Here is a 24,326-nt window from a genome sequence, read left to right as displayed (position 1 = left end):
TATATAAAGGTGTCCTTTAGTTGTTAGATAATAGCTTAAGCAAGGTACGCCGTACCGACCCAAATCGGGCGGTATGGGGTGTACCATACCGATTCGATAAGGGTACCTGGTATGGGTGGCGTACCGATATTTGGTATGCAAAAAAATTTCATACCGTATCATACCGACACTGTGCTAATGTGGCTCTGGTATGGGGTCCAGTACCAAGATGGCGAAGCTTGAGCTTAAGTGATGTATCTCGAGTTCCGTATAATTTTGGAACTGCAAATGGCGCCAGATTATGGCATGTTACAGGGAGAGAATCTTAGTAGAACCTTTATTTAACCTCATTAGTTGCCACTTGAGAAGGAACCTGCTTAATTTTTTGATTTTTTTTTCATTGATATAGCAATTTAACTTTCTAAATCTTGAAACTTCCTTTGTTTTCTATTTTATATAACCATTTTATATAATTACAGATTTTGTCACTTGGTTTTCATGATACGATCTCTTGGTTCTTTTTATAATGTGTTGAAACAGAAACTCATCCATGGTTGTCATATCTAAGGTTAAATATCATGCTTAACCTATGCATGCACTGTGTGCATAAGCTCATGTGACCAACTGAATATGTACATTCCATGCTTTGAGAACTATCCTCATTACTTAGTTCATTTTGCATTACATATGAAGCTGTTGCTTTCGAACCTTGCCCCTTAGTTGTTAATGGAAGATGTTCTTCTTCCTTGAAAGTAGAAATTTAAACCTGTTATAATTAATTGCAGAATATTAATGACTTGAGAAACTGTCATAAGGCAAAAGTTCCTTGCTTTGATTTTGAGAATTGCAGTCGAAATGGATTCAAGGAGCTTCAAGTTTCTGAGGACTGTGGGGTGGTAAGTCTCATTATTTATAAGGCAATGTTTTGTATTGTATGTACATATATATTCATACCTTTATGCACGTTATGTATATAGACACAAATATATGCATCCATATAGTGTATTAAAGCTGCATTATTACTGGTAAAACTTGATTGAAAAAAATATTTGTTATCCCTTAGAAAATGGTTGTAAAACCTGTAATTGTCATACTCCTGATCAGTGTCTAATATATCTATTTACAGAGTGGTTGAACTGAATCTGTACCATTAGTATTGCCTTTCAGATTTTACCGTGGTATTTTTGGTGTTGCTTAAATAAAGCTCTTTTATGACCTTTTTTGTTAAAGCACTTTCTGTAAGAATGGTGTTTGGTAATGCTCAGTAAAAAATGCATCTAATGTAAGCTAGAAAGCTGCTTATAGGAGGAGCTAAAAAACTTGCTTTTAGCTTTTTCCTTATGCTTATATTAAAATAATGTTTTTTGCCTCACTTAAGAGAAGACATATTGAAAATGCAAATGGATTTGGTAAACTTCAATTAAGTTACTTCATTGTGGATGCAACACAAACTCAGAATATGATTGTGGAGGTCAACTTGATCTTCCTTATCTAAATCAATCTCAAAGAAGTTGAAGTTATCATAGTTAGATCCAACCCTACTGAAACCAAATAGACTTAAAATGTACTTCCAGCTATGCAGTGCCAAATACCAAGCAAGTGAAAAGCGTTTCAGCTTCATAAAAGCTCTTCTGAAAGAACAGAACCAATACTAAACATTTCCAAGTTAAATATACTATAAGCATAAAAATGTTACTTTCATGAGGTGTGAGATAAACACTATAAATTTATTATTAGGAAATATTTAATATGCTTGAAATAAATGTGAAACTGCAAATTTGTCATAAAAAATGAGTGCTCTATTAAAGTATTAATACATATAAAAGTTCAAAAGTAGGGTTAGACACATCAGGTCCCTTGGACCACTCTATTTATTCTCATTCCGCATGCATAATGTATACTACATTACTATTGATTTCTTAGTTTCTTCAGTGGCAAATGATCCTGAATTCTGAAGTGATATTTAATATTCCATGATCATTCTTAGAAACAAATGATAAGATTAATCAGGAAGGGTGTTATTGCTCCTATGACAATTGGTTTCATCTCATTAAAACAAAATATCTTTTTTTCCTGGAAATTAAATCATACCATGCATTCTCTTTTCCGAGATGGACCTGTAATGTCAGCAGCATTTCTAGATTACATGACATTGTTGCTTACTTAAGAAGGTCATACCTTGAATGGGTTTCCGGATGACAAACAAGTTTGCAAGCCTTCAACACTCCACCAATCATTAAGTAAGACTGTAGTTGCACTAATTCAATTCTGAAGTGGTTGCTGTTCCTTCTACCTTGTAGTATCTCCTTTTCTTGGAGATATAATGAGAACCAGGATATTAAAATTTTTTCCTTAACAATTTAGTGTTGAAAAAGTGAACCAAGCATATCAAAACTATATGTTACTTTGCTTGGATCATCAGTACATCTACTCAGTACTTCTTAAATGACATAAGCAAATGTATGCTTCACCAATAATCTCAGTGTTCTCTGGAAGGTCTTATTGTTAGTACTTAGTGCAATAACAATTATAATGGCTTATAGCGCTAGTACTGCATACAAGAACCAACTACCCATCCTTCCTCTTCTTTGAGTTGTAACATATTCCATAGAATACTGTGTACATGTGGCATGAACTTCTCAATATGCTGCTCAGTTTTTATCATATGCGTTGACTCATTAGTTCTACTCTAAATATTAGATGACCTTACAAATTTGGAAGTTGAACTCTATATTCCTATGCTGGCTCTAGGACTTAATCAACAAGAACTTAAGGCATAAACTAATCTATATACAAAGTTACACTAGTAGAACTTATTATTTTTGGCCAAATATTGGCTATCTTGGTAGTAACATTATGATGATAAGAGATTTTTTTAATCCCAATATTGTTTGATATATGTAACCATGTCGTCAACTACTTCCAATCTTTTTGTATATGCTTGGTTGTTACTGTTACAGTTTACATGTAGGCACATTACGTCATGTTGACAACACCAAAAAGACCTGATTAGAATAAAATTATGTTCATGAAAATACCAAAAAGCATCACACATGATGTTGTATTATGCTGCATAGATTGGTATCATCTAATACGTGCATACATATATACAAATATTTATACATATACATAAATATATACATTTACATACATATACATATGCACATACATATATATACATATTTATACATATATATATACATATATTGTATGATACATACATATACATATACACATACATATATATATACATATTTATACATATATATATATACATATATTGTATGAGTCCGTGAGGCCCCTACTTTACGAAGCTTGGCAAGGTTTTACATTCCGGTTTTGTTACCTGTATTGATTCGAAACCCAACTGATACATGCCATGCTTAGTGTCCATATGGTACATCCCTTGGTACTGATGCTCAGTATGTGCAGTGTACTAGCTATTAGTTCTCTCCTAGTACTGTTATTTCCCTATTCTAGCCAGTAGTTTCCTATATGGAGAACCTTGATATAAATAAATACATAAATCTCTTTTACCCAAATATGGTGGTGATTGCAGATAGGAGTAGCAATCTAGTTGGGTCGGGTCAAAAGTTTGTCAACCCGAACTCGACCTGTTTATTAAATAGGTCAAAAATTTAGATATGAATATGACTTGTTTATTAAACAAATAACCTAACCTAACCTACATAACCCATTTACTAAGTGGATCAAATCAAATTAAATGGGTTAAGTTGGTTTTTTACAGATTAATGGACTTAAATGGGTTAAACACTTTAAGTGGGTCGAGTTAAATAGAATAGAAATGGTTAAGTAGGTTTAAACGGGTTAAACATGTCTTAGATGGGTTAAATGGATCAGATCATGACCCGACCCAATTATTAAATGGGTCAAAATAAGTTAAACGGTTTAAAGGTCTAAACTTGAACCCGACTTGTTTGATAAACGGGTCTATATGGGTTGATCTACTTATGACCCAAACCCATTTATGTCAAATCCGGACCTGCTTAAAGTCGGTTGTTTGCGGGGTGGGTCATAAATTACCAGCTCTAATTGTCCATAACCAAAGGATAATTATTTTCCAAATAAAATAAATAAAATAAATAAAGCATAAATTTCAAGAAGGTGTATTCCGTATTAAATGTGAGCTTTGAACTTCACATAAATACATTAAGTTTATGGTGAAAAACATTTTAGATCATTTGACTTTTGTAGATACTGGAAACCAGGTTTTATGATTCAGGTTTTTGATAATGTTGTCCCTCTTGCTGGTTGACATTAGAATCTGTCCAACCAATTATCATAGTTTCTTAGATATGAAATTAAAAGGAAAGTCTTAATTATAATGCATTTCATAATTTAATATTTGTCATCTTCAAATATCAGTTCAACTTTCATGCAAGGTATCTAAAGCTAATGCTTTCTTGAAGTTCACTATCTGTCGCCTGTTGTACTATAGCTGGAACTTGAGCAGATTGGGTCAGATTGAGGGCAAACCCTTACCCAACCCAAAAATCCAGCCAATCTGATCACACCCTATCTTAAGCTAAATTCTGGTTGGGTTGGGTCGTGTTGGGCTACGTTAATTAGATTGGGTTGAGGCCTTAACCATTCATCAATTTTGATGGCACACGTACACATAATTTAACAAGACCAAAGACATAACTATATAAAACATGTAACTAATAAAAACCATAAATATGAATTATTGATTTATTTATATATTGGACTGGGTTAGGTTGAGTCGGGTCAGTTTGAGTTTGGCTTGGATTATAGCTCAATCCTAACCAAACCCAATTTAAGGTCAGGTTGGAGTTTTTCACTCCAGGTAGGACCCAAATTAATAAAAGCTCAACCCAACCCTACATAATGAGTGGGTTGGGTGGGCTGGTTCAGGTTGAGCCTGACCCAATCTATACCCCTACCTTGTACTATTTTTCCCTATTATTACTATTAAAAATCCTCATTGAAATTAAGATTGTATTTTGATCCTAAAGAAGACTTATGAAATGCTGTACCTAGCACTCTAGAAGAACAATTGAGCTAATAACTAACTTATAAAGTTCATTTTTGTAAATGATAAATAGTTATTGGTCATGATCATCTTTGTTGTCACTCACATTCCAACAAACAACATGTATCTTTATCAGATAGTATTCTTCTGGAATCTTCTATGATACATTCTTTTTTCCATAACCTTATCAAAATTTTTCATAGGATCCCTTATGGATGGTATTGTTTTGGAAACCTCAAGAATATTGCAGACCATTATACCAAGATAACTCCCTTTTTTATTGCTATGATGCAATTACAATGATCACATGGTAATTTAGTTTCCTATTACTCCACTAGTTAACCCCAAGAAATCATTGATGCTATATTTCAAACCCCTGCAAAATTACGTATTAGAGAGTATAATACCACAGTATAGTTCTGTGTACTCTGGCCAAGAAGTCATGCATACATTCTGCACTAAATGATACTGGTTTCTTTTTCTTTTGATAATGTAAGTGCTTTGATTACTTTTGATTACTGCAACTTACCAGGTGATTTTTGAAGGGGTATATGCATTGCACCCTGATATACGGAAATCACTCGACTTATGGATTGCTGTTGTAAGATTTCCTGGATCTCCATGTCTTAGTCTTCTTTAAAATCTCTTTTTAATATGCTTTTTTAATAACAAGTATTCATCTCTTTCTTTTTGTGTTAATGTAAGGTGGGTGGAGTACATTCACATCTTATTGCAAGAGTTCAAAGGGACAAGAGTCGTGTTGGCTGTTCTATATCTCAGAATGAAGTTATGACAACAGTATTTCCTATGTTTCAGCAGCATATTGAACCACATCTTGTACATGCACATGTTAGTACAACAGAACTTTTTTGACTTGTCACATCAATTCTAGCTCTTGTAATAATTCCAATTTCTCTGCAACTTGTAGTTTTTTATTCTCTATTTTATCTTCAGAAAACAGTGTAAAAGAGGTTAATTTTATAGTTTCTGCTTGCAGCTCAAAATTCGAAATGATTTTGATCCTGTACTTTCTCCCGAAAGTTCACTATTTGTACTGAAAAGCAATAAGCAGGTGAGTTATCAGAATATTGCTTTTGTATTCATAAATTTTGCACCATGTGCTTATTATTCTCAACTTGTTTGGCATATATTAGGTGACATACCAAGATATATTGAAGTTACTCGACCCTGGCAAAGTTTGCAGCTCTGTGCAGAATTTCATTGATATATATTTAGGGCTCCCTGGAGCATTTTCGAATGGGCAGGTAGCAGAAAGTGAATGCATACGTGTTAGAATTTGTGAAGGAAGATTTGCATTGTTGATACGAGAGGTCAGTAGACAAAATTATATCTTGTTATGTGGTGCCTGCTACTTGCATGCAAGACCCTAACCTGGATTTCTTGTCTCCATGCTTCAGCCAATAAGGGAAGGAAACTTTATTATACAACCAAAAGTGGATTTTGATATCAGTGTTACTACTGTTGCAGGTCTTCTTAAACTTGGGTAAGTTTTATAAGTTCTGCTGGGTTATCCATTCTGCCAGTGTTTTCTCCCATCTCTCTCTCTCTCTAAACTTTTCTCTCATTTCTCCCTTCCCTTTCTCTATTATGCTAGTCTATATAGCATGACATCACAATTTGATGCTTTATTCTTTTGCTTCTTATTCTTCAACCTCATTTCTCTAATTTAATTCATTTAACCAAATCTTCTTCTCTCAAACAGTGTTACATTTCTTGATACTATTGCAATATCAGATAGAAAGTAGAAACCAAAGAAGAAAAGGAAGAAAAGAAGGGAAAGAAACTGGAAGTGTAGAAGAGAATAGAGAAAGAAAAGAGGGCAGATGGATGTGCAGGAGAGGAAGGGGCTGTTACAGAGTCTTAGTTCCTAATTGTGTGATGCAATTTTATCATATTAGGAGTTTGGCCAGCTTGTTAAGAAAAAGGTCTGATACTCAGCTGATATTCAGCTTCATCCCTAGATCTTGCAAACACTTCTTTTCAAAGTAGCAAGATTACCCTGACTCCTTTGTCAAACAAAGTCCTATGCATAATTTCTTTATGAGGATCTTAAGGATTTCCCATAAAATGATTGATATCGCACAGCATTGGTTTTGTCTAGACTTTTGATGGTTGGTTAGATGAGCTATCAAAAGATTGTCCAATCATTGTCTAGACTGTAAGTGGCTCTCCTTGATCAACAAACAACATCATGTTAATATTTATATGAGTATCTGCAGGCCTGCAGTTTAGAAGTCCTGAATCCTTGAGATTGATGATGAACTCCTTGAAGAAGCATTACTCCCTTTTGAGAATGTGCTGATTTGAACTTTGATCTGTTTCATTCTCGTATGGAAAACTTGATGGTGGTTGTACAAAAAGGGAATAGGTACGGAAATGAAGATCCTAATCTCACTCAATATAATGCAAAGCCATAGCAACTCAAATTAAGCTGGAGCAAGAGCTCTGTACTCTGCTTCTTTCTTGATCTTGATACCATAGACTATTTCCTGTTTTTCCAAGTAACCAAATCCCATCCACCTGCCCCCAGAACAAATGTACAATATCTAGAGTCTGACCTATCATTGGGGAGAACCAGCCCAGTCAGCATCTTAGTATCTCGAAACTTTTATGTCCGCTCTTGCACAGCACGATATCGCTTAACAAGTGCCTTTTGAGATACATCAAAATATGATACATTACCTCAAGACGAGGACTATGAATAACTTGGCTAATCACACCTGCATGATTGATATCCAGTAATTATCAAGAATATCAATCATTCTACTAGCATACGATACATATATACACAATTATGGTGCTCCAATGGACAACATACATTTGTTAGTTTCACCTGTAAGTGTTTGTAAATGTTTACAGGCAAGAAGTTCAAAATGTATCATTTAGGAGTCTGTAAATGTTTGTACCTGTTAGTTGCAAACTTTCTATGTAAATGAGCCTCCTCATTCCTAGAATGGGCAACTTAAATTTCCCAAAAAAACAATGAATCTATCCTAAATCTTTGTTCTTAAAACTCTTCTGCAACAAGTACTGCAAAAATTCTCTCTGTTAGTGGTGGGTAATCCCCTGTAACAATGTCCTTAAAATATAAGGAAAATTTTACCTCAAGATGTCTTTTTGAGAGGGAGCGATCAGCTTGACTTCTAAAACCAAAAGCAAATAGAGCATGATTGAACTTGTTATGCTAGGCATGCGGAAATCATTTTAAATAAATTGATTCTTTGCTTCACACACAAATACTGAACCTTTACATGGAGAAAAACCAAGGTTGGATCCATATAAACCTTTTTGCATGGGTCTCCATGTAAGAAAGCACTCTTCATATCAAGCTGAAGCATGGAACATGTAATATTAATAGGTATTCAGATCACCAATCAAACAGAGTTGAGCTTTAGTACTTGATACAAAATTTTAAATCATTTTACTCCATAGGTCTGGATATGGCCCTTGGTTACTAGCATGCTTTGTAACTCTCAACAGAATCATCATGTATAGTTGATTATATACACAGTGACATATAGTGGTAGGTTTTCCCTTGGGGAAAGACACATAATGCCATGTTTTTTTCTTTTTTCTTGTAGTGCTTATATTTCATCCACCATATCCTTTTTCTAGTTAGGATGTAAGAGTACTTCTTAAGAAGTCCTCAATAGATTTAGAAGAGAGTGCAAGAGAAAAGGACTTGTGCATAGGAGAAACTAAGCCAAATGAAACAAAGCTACCAATGGGATGAGAGATACAAGTTCTCTTTTGTTTTGGAAGAGCAGTGGATAAATCATCATTAATAATAGGAGTACATGTAGAATTGATACCTATACCTAGATCTCCAAATAGGTTCGTTGATTCACTGAGAGCCATGTCTTTGGTGCCATATTCTTCTTTCCCTTAGTGTGGACAATAATTTAAGGAGACTCCTGACTCGTGATATGTGAGAAAAGGAACTCCTTACAATAAAATACATCGGATATGTATTCTCCTTTTTAGTCCAATTTAATTATCACATTATGTTAACAAACCTCTTGATTCCAAAAGCTTAAGTTGTTAGGAAATGAGCCCCTTTACATGCTGCCTAGACTATTCACATGGAGGGATAATGATGCAGCGGGAAAGGGAAAAGGGTGATTTGATTGATGAGGTTGGACTTTGAAGATTAACATGCAGATAGAAGTAAACTGGATTGAAGTACCTGTTGGCTTCACCCTATGCTGCATCAAATAAACAAGTTGAGATGAGATGAGATATTGCGATAAAAGATTGACTTGGAAGGAATTTGGTTCCACAATCTTTGACAACCTCGGCTTTGAAACCATGTTAATTAACCACTTGACTTCATAACCTTAAGTTACAAAGAAATGGGCCAACAACGTATTTATTATGACATATCATACAATATGAAAATTGACACGGCTGTGGGATATTATATGTACAGACATCAATGAGCTTTATTGACAATATCAGACTATATCACAGGCTTTTCTATTCAAAATGCTGAAATATAGACTGTTTAATTGCTTAGGTGATTTAATTAAAAAATATATCTTGATTGTTTGAAAGACTTGTTTAAGTTCGTATCTTTCTGCCTATTTCCTACAAGCTTTCCAACAACACAAGATGGCTACGAGTAGTTTTTTATTCCAAAAATCCATTAAATGTTTAGGTAGCCCCGAAGGGACTCTATATTCGCAAATCCATTTTACCCTACTTCAAAGGTCTAATGATCCTGGATCCAAGTGCCGATTAGCATGGTGGTGTGGCATTAGCAGCATAATATGCATCTTGTTGTCATGTGTAGCACCAACAAGGTACCAGTTGTGTGCCAATATGTTGTTGTGCTTGTGAATTTTTCCAAGCATGCTAGTATTGGCATGGAATGACGCATTAGATACATTGTTTCTTGATTTTTTATCTGAAACTCTAAAACTCAGAGTGGAACTTCTGAAATTGAAACTTCACAAACCTGGCTAAAACTGAGATCAAACTGAGCATTTGGACCTTTACGTTTGCGTGCATGCATGTGAAGTAACTCAAACATTAGCATGTGAGACTGCAAAGGCCATTAAATATTTTGAAAATATAGATCTATGATTATTGTATTGATGTTTTGAAATATGACCATTTATGTTTGATGTATGAAATTTGAATGGTATTTTCTTCTGTAGATATTTTACTCGGTTATATCTTATTTTAATATATAATGTTTATTTATTAGTTTTAACATGCAGGTGTTGCCTAGCTTTACCTTTAGCTTTATTTACTAGAATTTTAACTGGATTTTACTATTGGGATATAATAATCCTAGGAGATGCAAATACAGCTCTACAAAAGTTAACTAACTCCTAGATGAGCAAACTTCATCAATGTATCGATCATTTACCTTGTTAGTTGGGCTTGCAGTAGTTTTCCTTGGTTTTTCTTTCTTGTGGCTATATATGGGTCTCATCTATATCAAGTTCTTCACTTGCTTGTACTCATGTTCTGCTATCTTTCTTTCATTTTGTTGTACCAGTTATCAAGCAGTTGCATATATTGAAGCTTCTGCATTAATTTACCAAGATAAAAAGGCAAGCATTTTTCCTTATTTTATATCTCCATCATATCCCATTTATGCATTTATTTACCCATTTAATATGACGTGCTAATCAATTATTTTAAATTCATCGGTCTTTGGTTTGTTAAAATTGATATGTCCATCTGGTACATATTTAATTCAGGTAGGTCTGCAACTATCTGAAGATTCTGTTTGACATCTTTGATTACCTTCAAAAAAATATTTTTTGGGCTTAATAAACTAATCTATAGTTTTCATTCGCTATCATCATTGATTTTATGTTGAAAATCCATGGATTACACAAACAAATACCTGGTGTTTTGTTATTTTTGGAACCAACCCTGTAGCTTTTCAAAACATTATTAATTCATCCTACAAGGGGATCTTTTAATTATTGCCTTTATTTTGCAAATTACTTTGCATTATTATCTAATGAAGCCTCACACTTTAATCGAGGGATACAATTTTTGTGTTATGTGGCCAAGGTTCATGGTACAATTTTTATTTTGCTCTTTGGCTTATAATCATTGTCACAGAATGAATGAAATTACCTATATGAAACCCACGCCTTCTTCCCACTTAATTTTTTTCTTTCCAAATCTAGGGAAACTTGGGAGTACTCTCCTGTAGCACTATTTTGTCATTGAAAGTGATGCTCTGCTAAAGACATCATTTGCATGACATACTTAATATGACAGTAGCTTTTTTTCTTTGCTATGCATATTGGTGGTGTTTTTTGTTAGCATGAGATGTATGCCTAGGTATTATCAAAGAAACTAGTGCATTTCTTTTGGCAATTGAGTAAGAGGCGAGGGCCTAGTTTCTTATTTCTTGTATCAATGACATCTAGGAATGGGCTTCAATGACACACGGCAGCTAGTTACACATGGTGTCCATAAGATGGTGGCAGCCTTTCTCACTTGTCAGAGTGATGACTCTACCATGTACGTAACACTTGGATCTGTAACTACACATTAATAGGCTCACATGAGAGCAAGTCTAGTTGATACCACACTATCAAGAGTGACTATATTTTTGTGGTATGATGATTTCTGCATGTTCCTGACATGAGGGATCCATGTGCACTAATATCAATCATTGGCACTTTGATGACTTGATTGTGTATCAAGTTACAATTTCTTATTTAATGGTCCATTTGGCGTACGTGATTGTTATTGAGGACCAGTTAGATGCCCAATAAACCATTACTTATTAAACGAGAATAGTTGGATTTAGTTGAAAGGACTAATTAGACTATTTATGCTAGTGCTGGTGGTTTAGCAATGTACTTGATATACTAATGTCTCACAAAATATGTACACAACATATTTATGTTTTGCGAAAATGGATTTCTTCAACGAATTTTTTTTTTATTCTAATGTTAGATGAAGCTACAGGACCCAATGGATTAAATGCACATAATATACGAGTTAGATAGTGCTAATGTTATCCATCTTTTGAAGACTGAAAGGAGGTTTTGTTATTGCAGTGGAACAAAGTGCAAATAGTTGTCTCATCACATGGAGGACTTACCTTATTGCACTTCCTTTTTTTTTCTTTTCTGAAATACATTATAGTGTCATTGTCCCAAATACTAAGAACCAAAGTGCAAGGGTCATATGAGATGCCATGAGTCTTTTAGTTATTGATTACTCTCATATCAAATAGCCCTTGAATAAAAATCCTAAAGTCAACTTGAGTGATCCTATGAGCTTATTTATTGATATAACTTGTTTTAAAACCCTTGGGTTCACCTACCAGAGCCTATTATCATAAGTTTTTTACCCCTTGGAGCACTACGGAATAGTTCTGGATACAAGTGACTAGGCCATTAAACATGTCAGCAGTGCACAAGGGTACTCACTATTTCTTGTGGGACCAAGGACTAGCCTGCCCATGGGTTTCCATCGGGAGGAAAAACTGCATTCTCCTACTTCTCTCCTTTCTTTCATCTTCCATGTATAAAGTGGGTGACTTGAAAGCCCTTACTTTTTGCATGTGCAAGCAACATAGATTCATGCAGAGATTTATTGTGAATACAAATATTGGTTTATAGACATGCAACTATTAGGCCCCTCTCCTTGTGTTTTTAAAATCAACATACAAGATATTTCTCTTTTCACTTGCATGTTCCTATTTGAGAAAAAAATATTATGCATGCTACCCTTTTTTCTTTAGAATTGGACAGGTAAAGAAATTTCTCGTTCAGTTCTTTAGAATATTTTTAAAATATTCTATTGTTGTGCTCTTTTTCAAAATAGTAGCAAATGGGAACATGCAATGCATGTTTGGAAAAAATAGAACAAAAAAAAAATATAAAAAAAACAAAAGTAAAATAAAAAAAATGAAAAATCAAAAATTGAATGTAAAAATTTAATATAAAAAATATGAAAATAAAATAAAAATTTCATAGAAACAAAATTAAAAGATCTGCAAATTTTAAGAGAAGGGGTTGGCAGGAGAGATAAAGAAAGTTCTGGGAGGGGAAAGGATGGGGGGTTAAAAGGTTTTCTTTTATTAAGTGCACGGTATTTGGACTTAAACAAAGGGTATTAGAATTCAAAGTGAATGGTCTTTCTGAGATTTTATAGTGGTCACCTCTCAAGATTTTGCACTAAATTGTATAAGGTAGATGTCAGGTCAATTTTTGGTTTTAAAAATGTTATTATAATTTACTGGATTGTTCTTGAGCCAGATAGATGGTGTAAGTGTTATTAAGGATAGAGTTTGCAGAATTTTGTTTGTTTGGATACTGAGATCTGTACCAGCCAGCTATCGGTTCGGTATCATATCGACATTTGGTACGGTCAGGCATGCCTGTTCCTCATCAGCATGCATTTTTTTATTTTTTATTTTTTTTATGTTTAATGATGTTTTTTGAAGTTTTTGAGTGATTTGAACATCAATTTGATGTTTTTTATGTTTTTTGACATTCTTTAATGTGTTTTTTCTTTTTTCATGCTTCTTGTATGTAAAATGACTATAATTTTAATGGTATATGTAATTGAAGTACATAAATCATTATATTGATAACAAAAATCAATCAAATATAGAATATAAAGCTAATTTAAATACATACCGACATGTGAAATCTTATGGAGTGGCAATGTCTCTCATAGATGTCATGGTCATCTTTGTATGCAGGGCTTGACCCAATTCTCTATTCACATGCCCCCCCTCCCCCGCCCCTCCCCCTCCTCGGGCTCCTATAAGCTCGTTTGGCCGCCGTGAGGTATGCAGTTGAGATAGTACCTACACGTGCTATGAGTGATGGTATTCTAGGAGGAGTTATTTGTCCAATACTGCATCTCTGAAGCGACCCATCCGAATATGCCGGTAACAAATTCTGACTTGTAAGATGCTCCAGGCTCAATTGGATAGTAGCCATTGGAGGATGATGTGTCTAAAGCATCATATCCATAAGGGAAGTAGCTGGCTTGTGGGTAATAGGATTTCATATAGAATTCTGAACCTGAAAGGTTGAGAGATCCTACCCCACATGCTGTCATCTGCAACAGCCTCTTATTCAAAAAATTATTTCGAGCTTAGATCCATGTAGCACCCCACCATGGATATTACATATATTTTTCTCAGCCCATGGGCATGCATGGAAAGCCACTTATTTTTTAGTTTTATTCAAATTTAGGCCTATGTCGCTATTCACATGCTCATGCGCAAACTTGAATAAAATGACATGAAATTTTCATGGAGAGCGACATATATTCCTAACATACTTCTGATTTTACAGTGAATCCAATTTTTTTTTAATTTAAAAATTTATAGATGAATGAAAATCTAAGATCTTGGTGTCATCATGTAGATCTTTCGTAGTACAACATACCAAAAATATAAAAAAATAAACACGCTCTTCCCTTAACACGCTCAAATCCTCAAAAATGGCTAGATCTTGCCAATTTTCAAATCTTTTTTTTTTGAAAAAAGGGGTTTTGAGAGGGTTAGAAGGTGTTAAGAGCTCATATGGAAGGTATCAGTTCCCCTAATTATTGGACTAGGGCAGGCGCTACACATTTCCGAACTGAGGCGAATCACCCGGTTCGCACTATTACCGCATCGAACTGCGTGGTTCGGTGTGGTTGGGTCTATTTTCGAGTCGAGGAGGGGAACCATCCTGGTTCCTCTTTGATATGGTGTATACATGGTACCATCCTGATCGTGAATCAGGTGGTTTGACCTTGTTAGAAGACATGGTAGATAATATGTTAGCAAACATGGCAGTCAAAGAATGATTCCAATAGGAGATACTTTGTTCAAGGACTGCCGAACCGGGCCGAATCGCCTGGTTCGGACAGTGCCAAGCCGAAACCTAGTCGGTTCGACTAATATTTTTGGTTTCGGCCCTGTACTGCTCGGAACTCCTATAGAACCAGCTAGAACCAGTCCCTTACCAACTGGAACTGGCCGGTAAGTGTCTGAACGGCCGGAACCAGTCGGTTCGATGCAGACTCAGTGCAACTGGCCGGTTGGCACCGAATCAACTCGGTTCCGAACCAGGTTGATACTGTTCCTTGAATGATTGCCACTTGATGGTTGTTGGGAAGGCCCGAGAAGGCCTTCCCAACACATTTGAAAGCGGCAAAGGCCCAACACATTTGAGAGCGGCTCCGCCGCTTCTCCTTCCCAAATACTCCAAAAATTTCACCGATTTAGGCTATCAGAAGGAAGATCCAAAATAAATAAGGTGTGCTTTCTCTCACCTATCTCATTTTCTTCTATTTTTTGGGAGGGAGGCTTGAAAAAATAGCTTAAAAGTTACAAAATAAAAAAAATTATGCCAAAATTTTTGATTTTTGCTTGATTTTTTTATATGTTGTAAATCTATGGACGATCTATACGCTGACATAAAATTTTTTAATTTTTTGATAATATATAAATTTTAAAAATGCAAAATATATTTTCAGATTAAAAAATAAATTATTTTTTTTAAATAAATAAAAATTTAAAAATTTAAATTTAGAAATGTATTTAGGGGTAGGCAAGCTACTCTCTATAAAAATTTGGTGTCTATTTTTTCAAGTTTTGATGCGATCATGCGCACCAATTTTAGATATCGGTATGTATATTGGACTTTAAATATATATAATTGATTGTATTTTTTAAAAATTTTTACGTCAGTACTTGATTTGAGGATATTTTATGTTGTAAATTGTAGAATGCAATATCTCAGTAATAATTTTATGATTTATATTATTTTAAAGCAATAAGATGCATCATCTAGGTTAAACCGAAATCATAGAAACATAAAAAAATCAAAAAAAAATAAAATATTAAATTAAACTTAAAATTATTGAAAAAAATTAAAAAGAGTGATTACCAATTAAATATTCTTGAAAACTCCAAAAATAATTGACCGGCACATCTTGTTCATACCGGTTCGGTATGGTAGCGAACCGGTACTAAATCTTACCGGACGCCGATCAATATGGATCTCGATACTGGTTTAGCAGATTTTGCCTATGTTTAAAGCAAAGAAAGCAGAACCGTCCCGAACCGAACAGTTCTGCCCGTTCCGAGCCATACCAGTGGCTTAACGGTACAGTTTCGGCGCGAAAAATGGTTCGTTGCTGGAGACAGAGAAGAATAGTAAAAGAGAGCGAGCATGGGAGGGAGGAGTGGCGGTGGATGCCGGCGGAGGGTTGCGGTGGGCTGGCGGAGGCTGCAGGGGGGAGGGGGCTCAGCCTCCGCCCGACAGCCCTCTGCCGGCGTCTGCCGCCGCTCCTCCCTCCCTCTCTTGCTCGCTCTCTTCTCCTTCTCCGACTTCAGCAGATTTTTTCTCTCGGTACGGACCCGGCACGGCCTGTACCGACTCGTGCTGCTAGACAACCGGTATGGTGCCTGGTATCGCCACATTAGACCTTGGTTTAAAGTGATTGAGTTATATGGAGACAAAAAAAAGATGGTCTAAGCAAATGCTCTAATATCCATTGATTTGAAAAACTATTGGAATAAGATGGTATGGTTGGTACCATGGTATGCTGAATCGGCCCATACCGGCCGGTTCAACCCATACCGGTCTGTTCCTGACTGGTTCAGTATAGCGGTGGCAAACGGCTCCGGCCCCTCAGGCCAGAATCGAGCGGTACGGAGGGCGTACCGGTGCGCACCGGTCTCCGGTATAGTGGTGGCAAACGGTTCTGGCCCCTCAGGTCAGAACCGAGTGGTACGGAGGGCGTATCGGTGCAAACCGGTCTGGTATAGCAGTGGCAAACGGTTCTAGCCCCTCAGGTCAGAACCGAGCGGTACGGAGGGCGTACCGGTGCGAACCGGTCTCCATACCGGTTCCCATCGGTACAAGCCCGATACCGCCCTATCCACAGCGCACTGCACGCTGTGTTGCCCGTTCGGCACTGGTTTGACCGGTACCGAATCGATAATGAACCAGTCCGGTAGACGATCGGTACGTCTACCGGTATCGGTTCGGCATACCTTGGTGGGTACTATATCGCCATGAGAATTTGACACTGCTACGAGTGTTGGGACATTGAAACCCTATATATTAGATGTACCGGTCCATACCGATGCATGCATCGGCATGTTTTTTGAAGCTGTTAATTTCGATATGTATTGCCATTACGAATATTGTATTGTTCTGTTTTAAAAGTTGTACGAGGTTTGATATTGATATATAAAACCTTTTTTTACCTTTGGTATATACTCTGAGGATGATCGACAAAGTGCCCCTGAGAGACTATTTTGTTGAAGGTTCATCATAAATTGTTTTTTATCTTGGCCATTCTAAACTATATATAGAGAGAAAGATCTCCTATTGATACTAATTATTTAAATAGAGAAACATATAAAACTCAACTCTGATCTACAGAGAATTACTCTGTCGAATATTTGACATTTATGAGTTGATCTGGCCTTAAAGCATCCCTCTTAGGTATTAGAACATTTCTTTGTGAAGTCATAAGATAAACTCCATTGTGGCTTGGTCATTTTCATCATACTCAACCAACGATAATTGTTCTAAAATATTCAATTTGAGAGTTGAATATTCAATATTTTTTGTAACTGATGAGATATGCCCTGCTTATTTAGTCACTTCTAAAATACCCCCTTCCCGAACATAGATCTTTTAGAGTAATGAGGAAAACAACGTATTGCACCTTCAGCTAAAAAAGAAAAAAACAAATGAAAAGGAAAAGGAAAAGAAAAGTAACAGTAGATGGAATATGAATTATTCAAGCAATACATAAGCCTACTACCAAAGATGAACATATAACATAAATAATTAAAAGGCTAAAAGTATAGAACAATTGATATGAAGTTTTATCAAATTTCTTTTACTAGAGTTTGCCACATGCAATGCATGTGAGGTGGAGACAAACAACACTCATTGAGCAGAGCTGCATACAAGTAGTTACGGATTTGGTTTTAATAGTAGAAATAGATATTGCATTGGCAATTTATCACCAGTCATCTTAGTTTTCTTATAAAACCCTTTCTACTTCATCCTTTATTTTTATAGGTCACATGTGCCATATGCACATCCACTATAACTAAACAATACATATTTTTCAAATCCTAACATATATTCCTTGAGTAACATCTCTTATTGCACAGTTTTGAAATCTTGCATCCTTACTGACGCTAAATGAAAATATTTTCCTATCAAACTTAGCATTTTATGTCATACTTGTTACTGGCTCTTAAGTGAACCTTCATCATTGTTTAGAAGTGTGTATTGTCTACAAGTGTGTTTGTCCTTAATCATTTTTGTTTCAACATCTATTTAGATACTTATTGAGGTTGATCATCTACAAGCTGCTCCCTCTCCTTACCTTCAAATAAAAGGAACAAATAAGGAAGTAGTTGCAGCTGCTGCTTCAACTCTTAGTTTGGATGGTTCATACACGACCAAGGTTTGCTTCTGAAAAATGGCTGGTGAATGCATATTTGGTTATATCCACAGCAAATTATATTTTTATAACATCATCTTGCTCTTCTCTTCGGACATTTGTAGTGGTCAAGAATGATAACTGCATTTTTTTATATTTTGTAGAGTTATCTTCAAATTATTCTTGAAACTTTGCCAGCTTTTGAGAAAAATTCCTTGGGAATTCATAATCAACAAGCCGCTAGACTGCAGGAACTTGTGGAGTTCATTCAATCCCAGGTTAGTACCACTGTATCTAGTATCTACTATACATTATTCTTATCATTGTGACTGTTCACTGTTCATAAGAAACTATCTAATCAGTCTAGTATGGTTCTGCTATAGTCATTATATTATCCCCATGCTTATCCGCCAACTTGTTGTGTTCTCATGATAATTATCATCAAGTTATGCATGATTTAAAGTTCTCTGTCTTGTCCTTTTCATTTTTGTATATAATGTTTCTCCATATAAAATTTGCATATAAGACGGTGTTTACAGTTTTTTTTCCTCTTTTTCATGAATTCTGGAGGCATGTTTTGTTATTAGTTATCATTTGGTTTTTTTTTAATAAGCATGGTATAAGTAGTCTATTTCTGATGTCATATTGCTTCAGGCCATAAGATTAAGGCCTTATTTGGGAGAAACCGGCAGGATAGGCTAGGAAGAGAGCGCTAAGTGGAAGCAAAGTGATTTTGATTTTGATTGTGTGAAACGGTGATATTGATTGTCGGGATTACACTTTGAAGATTAACATACAAATAGAAGCAAATTGGATTGAAGAATCCTTCATTTGGTGAAGAGAATTCTCTTGAAGGACTTTTTATTAATATCAAAAGGTTGCTCGATGCAGTGTATTAGGCACATATATAGGACATGAATCCTAACCCTAATTCGGGCATTAAACTTGATACGGAATCATAGTCGAAATAGCATTCAATGATAAGGAACCTTGCTAAAATTATTCTATACAAGTATGGAAATCTAGTTAAAATTTGGTACTGTCTCTACTGAAAATTTGTAGGAAAACCCGGTGAAAATCTCTGAATCTGTTGGCTCCTGCAAAACTTGGCATGGTCCAGCTGGTCATAGTGTTCTCCTGCGAATATTTTCTTGTCAAAGTCTTTGCCTGTTAATTTGCTTTCTCCTGCGAAGCTTGGAGTGGTCCAGCTGGTTATAGTACCTGCGAGCTACATCTTGTGTTGCATCAAGAGGGAGGGAACAGGAGTAGGAGAGAGCATGAGGTCGTAGGGCCTGATCTCAGCAGGTCAGAAAAAAGACCACGAGCCTATCCCATTGGATTCTCCTAAATAGGCCCTAAGTATATTCCCTACCAGAAGATCTGGACTTATGAACTTTGTCTTCAATTATTTTTGAAATACAAATTTTATGTCTGTTTATAAATAAAATAGAATCAGTTAGCAAAAAATTTCAATGATACAATTACAAAGAAATTGAATGTTGTTAAATATACTGAAATAGACAAAGTTTGTAATAAATCGATATCCCACTTATAGCACCAAAATCTTACCCTATGTCAATCACATGTTTGTATTTCCATACAATGTCATGGCTAACTGCAATTATACAATTATCTTTTATCTTTAATGCTTATGTTTCACTATGAATCAAACTAGTATAAGCCAATGTTACTCAGCATTGCGTAGCATATTAACCTGACAAATTGTTAAAGTTAGCAGTATATGTGTGACATATCAATTTGCTGAAGATGCAAGTAAACCCAATTTGAAAAGGCAATGCTTTCAAACAATTTTTTCTTAAATGTATTGTTATTTCTGTTCTCACTGCTGTTTAAAAATATGAATTAGAACTTAGAAGTATTCCTCGATGCCTCTCATGGCAAGGTGACTCCTAGCTGCCTCTCCTAGGATCTGTGCAACTCATCCAAGGGTCCTAGCCCTAGGTTGTCAGCTCAACACTTTGTGGTTCAGCATCCTTGTAGTTCAGGACTGATGCATGACAACCCTAGGGAACCTTAGCATGCAATGCCACACACAAATAACAAAACCCTAAAACTCTACAGTGAGCTAGGACCGAAACTAGTGCAATATGATAAAGTAAACTGATATATTTAGAAAACTAATATGTGTAGAAAATTTGTGGGCTATTTACCTGACATGAACACCCCAAGGTATGTTCATATCCATTAGTTCTCCTAAGCTCCCAAACATGGTACGTTGTATCAGCCTGAACCAAACGGTACAGAGCGTACCATATTGCACCGATTTGGTACCGGTATCCGGTACGAGTGGCGTATTGACACTCGGTATACAAAAAAAATTTCATACCATACCGTACCGATACTGTGCTAGTGTGGCACCGGTACGGTGTTCAGTACTGAGACGGTGAACTTTGCTCTTAACACCTCCATCAACTAACATCACCTTCTCAATTTTGTAAACAACTAACCATAGATTTCTAACTGTTAGCCATCTGCCCTGATGTTGTTAGTCTTCAACTAGCTACTTGTAGTGGAAATAGTTTTGAAGTGTGGCCCTTGTGAACATGTAATCCTCATCAATGTAAAAGAGATGTGAGAGATGTCCACCCCTGCCACAAATTGGAATGGCTCAATCCTATGCACCAGGGTTGCAAGCTATAATGCACAACTAGTCAGCACATAAAATAAAAGGAACATCCCTGGACTGTGTACCTAAACCATTCTATAGTTGTGCCATTTATGAAGATAGTGAAGCATGGATCGCTTATGCATGCCTGACCCAAGGTCTACAATCTTAGTACTGGATATAACAATGACCAACTGGTACATCCTATAAAGTATATACCTCAATATCAATACTGGATACAAGGGCATATTGAGTCTCTACTAGTATAGTATGATATGCCCCATATCGAGCAATACGGTTAGAGATTGCAAACCTTGCTAAACCCATGCAGTCAACTTTTCCACAATCCTTTTTGGAGCAAGGCCACCTCAACATACTCCCCCTTATGCGATCATATGCTCGTTCGGTGAGCTTGATCACTATGTTCCTGGGCCAATTGATCCAGTTGGAGCTTATCGTTTTCCTATTGAAGAATCGTTTTTTCCAGTTAATGCTATTTCCTCCTAGTCAAGTCAATACATCAAAATAATTAAAAGAAGTTATTTAGAACTTTATTATTATACACCTCATTTTGATTCTGCCAATTGAACAGGGAAAAGATTTTTAATTAAATTGAGTGCTTCGATCAACGACAGAACTCCCGGTTTTTCGGAGGTGACTACGTACCAACAAAACTGAGAAAGTGGAGGAGCATTTTGGCGCCTCAGCTTTCGAACGGTTTTTTGGAAAATTTTGCTACCAAGCCTTTTTCTTATTTTTTAGGCAAGAATCCATCTCAGTTTAAGAATTCACCCAATTGGGACATCCATTTAGACCGGTCAACTGTCCACCCAATCAAGTGCAAAAAATACAGTGGAATCACGCAACGCACGCTGCTGGTGTGCTTCCTGCCCACGAGGAAAGAAGAGTGACAAAGGTCTTTCAATAGGCTTTGCTCTTCAGAGGGGAAATCGATTGAATCAATCTTCTGGATAAGCCGGCCGATCCTAAAAAAATGGTCTTTCATTGGACATTTCCATCGCTCAACATTCAATCCGGCCATTCGTCTAGCCCATGGCGAAAAAATTTACCTGGCCACAACAGTAACAGCTAAGATTGTTTATGCCGAGAAAGCTCTCAATACTCGACTAGGCTACCACGGACTATTGGAGAAAGAGTCAAAATACAGCATCTGGGGACCGTGCTAGCACTATTGCACTCTATTTTGGAGCGTTTGCCCGAATCCGAGGCCTTGGCAAGCAAGTTTTGTTTGGATTTTATGAATTCCTCCTATGTTACCAGCAAGTGGTTTGAAATGGTATGACCAGCCACGAACACCCCTTGCTCTATACTGATGAGATAGGTAGAGGCTTCATATGGTGTGCCGGAATTTTCGCTATCAATTTATATGCAGCATTGCACAAGTTGATTAGTTGAAAGTGTTCTGCAATCATTGGTTTACCTGTTTTGGACCAAGAACAACATAAGTGTTTTCCAAGCCTATGGCATTTGCATCGTTCAAGGAAGTGTTGAACCGCAATATAAATCCCCTTGGTATAATAAACCAGTACCCTTAGAACACCATTGATAACCTATCCATCCCTAGGGCCTTTTTCGAGGTGCAACGATCATAATACTTCCTCGATCTTCTCATCTGTAATAGGCTTAGTGATGTCACGGTTATCAGCCTTAGTAGTGCCACCTTATGAGGGTGGACAATAGGTGTTGATAACTGAGGGCTCAGTGATCTCTAAAATATGATATTATGCCTTCTCAAATCCTGGCTTCATCCTCTGTGCATTCCCCTGACAGAAATCAAATAGAAGTAATTGTATTCTGCCTCCTCACAATAGTTGCTTGATGAAAATATTGTGTTTTAGTTGCCCTCTGGTAGCCAAGTTATGCAGGACTTCTGCCACCATAGCAACTCTTAGTATTGAACAACTAACTGTACTGCGCCAAAAGAGCTATCAACTAAAACTCCTGATCCGGTAACCCTACCAACTTGGCTCCTGCTGATGCATCTTGAGAATTTGTGACTCAAGCTCTTATGCAGGAACTTGTAGGTCGCCAATCACTTTTGAGTTCCACCTCTTAGCTTAAAGGAACCTCGGCAAGGTGCCACTCAAGCCATTCAGGCTATGATCGGCTTTGACCAAAATTGTTCAAACCAGAGAGGGTGGGGGTGCATGCTAACCAACAATTCCACCTCTATCGACATGGGATGCTGATCTAATGCCACACTAGGAAGATGTCGAAACTCAACCTATGGGAACATTTGAAGCCAATGACCTGTAGCAAAGCCCGATCGATAAGTCCCCATACAGATGCGCGACTTGTCCTATAGTTACACCGTGTAAGTATTGGCACGGTAAACCCCAAATATACAAGTGCGCTGTTGGAGACAGAAATGAAGTCATGCACCTTCTGGGCTAAACTAAATTCTTTCCTCATTTATCTTGTGGATCAAGGATAATTAAAACCATCCAAAACAAGCCTTCAACGACTAAGGCCAATTACCATAGAGACCTTGCTTGGTGATTTGAAGCATGGTTGAGCATTTGCTTGCCATGGACTGGTTGTTTTTTATTTGCACGGATTTAGTGCTAGCAGAGTATTAAGTTTGGAAAACCTTACAGGCTACAGACAATTTGGTATGAGATTTCAGAACCAATAAGGAGCATTATCCAGCTCATTTTTGCTTCAAAACTGAGGGCAGCTACATGTACTTTAGTCCAAGCATTGGAGCAAAGGGGTCAGGTAAGAAGGAGATTCGCCCGAAGTAATTCCAAGCGTAGTTGAACGTACTGAACGGCAGGTACGATGCTGCTCTGGATAATCGGGGTTGAAAGTAGACCAGGGCTACATTTTTATGTGAAAGTAGGGAGTAATTAAGACCTGTATTTAATTTTTGTGAACTTCAAAATTATCAAATATCAACACGAAAAGTGATAGAGGAAGTAATCATTGCGGTTTTGCCCCAGAACGCTAATGGACCGATAGGTGCCGGACGAGATTAATGCGGGCACACCGGAGATTTCATAAGCGCCAGGGAGTCGGAGATCTTCTCTTGACCCAAAGAGTCATTGATGGTAAGTCGTCACAAATAAATGCTTGTCATCGTTGTGTGGATGAGAGCAGAACGCTTGCTGGAGATTTTATATGCACTAGGGAACCAGAGATCTTCTCTTGACCCAAGGAGCCATTGATGGTAAGTCGTCACCAATAACTTGTGCTCTCTCAGGTGCTATATACATGCTCGAGCCACCTGTTCTCTCCCCGTCCGATGTACCGGTTCTC

The 24,326-nt window shown here is 36.6% G+C and overlaps 1 protein-coding gene across 5 annotated transcripts in view; it reads left to right on the top strand.

Annotated features, from left to right (window-relative positions):
* Window positions 1-24,326, top strand: part of LOC103719926 (P-loop containing nucleoside triphosphate hydrolases superfamily protein) — a 47,063-nt gene that overhangs the window by 19,176 nt on the left and 3,561 nt on the right. For 2 of the 5 annotated variants that reach the window (XM_008809410.5, XM_039119548.3), the window contains exons 16-24: window positions 765-875; window positions 5,526-5,594; window positions 5,699-5,842; window positions 5,991-6,065; window positions 6,148-6,324; window positions 6,412-6,497; window positions 10,521-10,575; window positions 18,320-18,445; window positions 18,586-18,699. In XM_008809410.5, the coding sequence (XP_008807632.1) occupies window positions 765-875; window positions 5,526-5,594; window positions 5,699-5,842; window positions 5,991-6,065; window positions 6,148-6,324; window positions 6,412-6,497; window positions 10,521-10,575; window positions 18,320-18,445; window positions 18,586-18,699 (957 nt within the window). Of the gene's footprint in view, window positions 1-764; window positions 876-5,525; window positions 5,595-5,698; window positions 5,843-5,990; window positions 6,066-6,147; window positions 6,325-6,411; window positions 6,498-10,520; window positions 10,576-18,319; window positions 18,468-18,585; window positions 18,700-24,326 lie in introns of those variants that run through there. The other 3 variants (XM_088714385.2, XM_088714386.2, XM_088714387.2) reach the window with 3 other exon arrangements.

Source organism: Phoenix dactylifera, chromosome 18 (assembly GCF_051530095.1).
Source record: "Phoenix dactylifera cultivar Ajwa chromosome 18, Ajwa_hap1_PhDact_Kaust_v1.1, whole genome shotgun sequence".
NCBI classification, from domain to species: Eukaryota; Viridiplantae; Streptophyta; class Magnoliopsida; order Arecales; family Arecaceae; genus Phoenix; species Phoenix dactylifera.
Note: the sequence above shows the minus strand (reverse complement) of the source record. Positions and strands in the feature narration are given on the sequence as shown.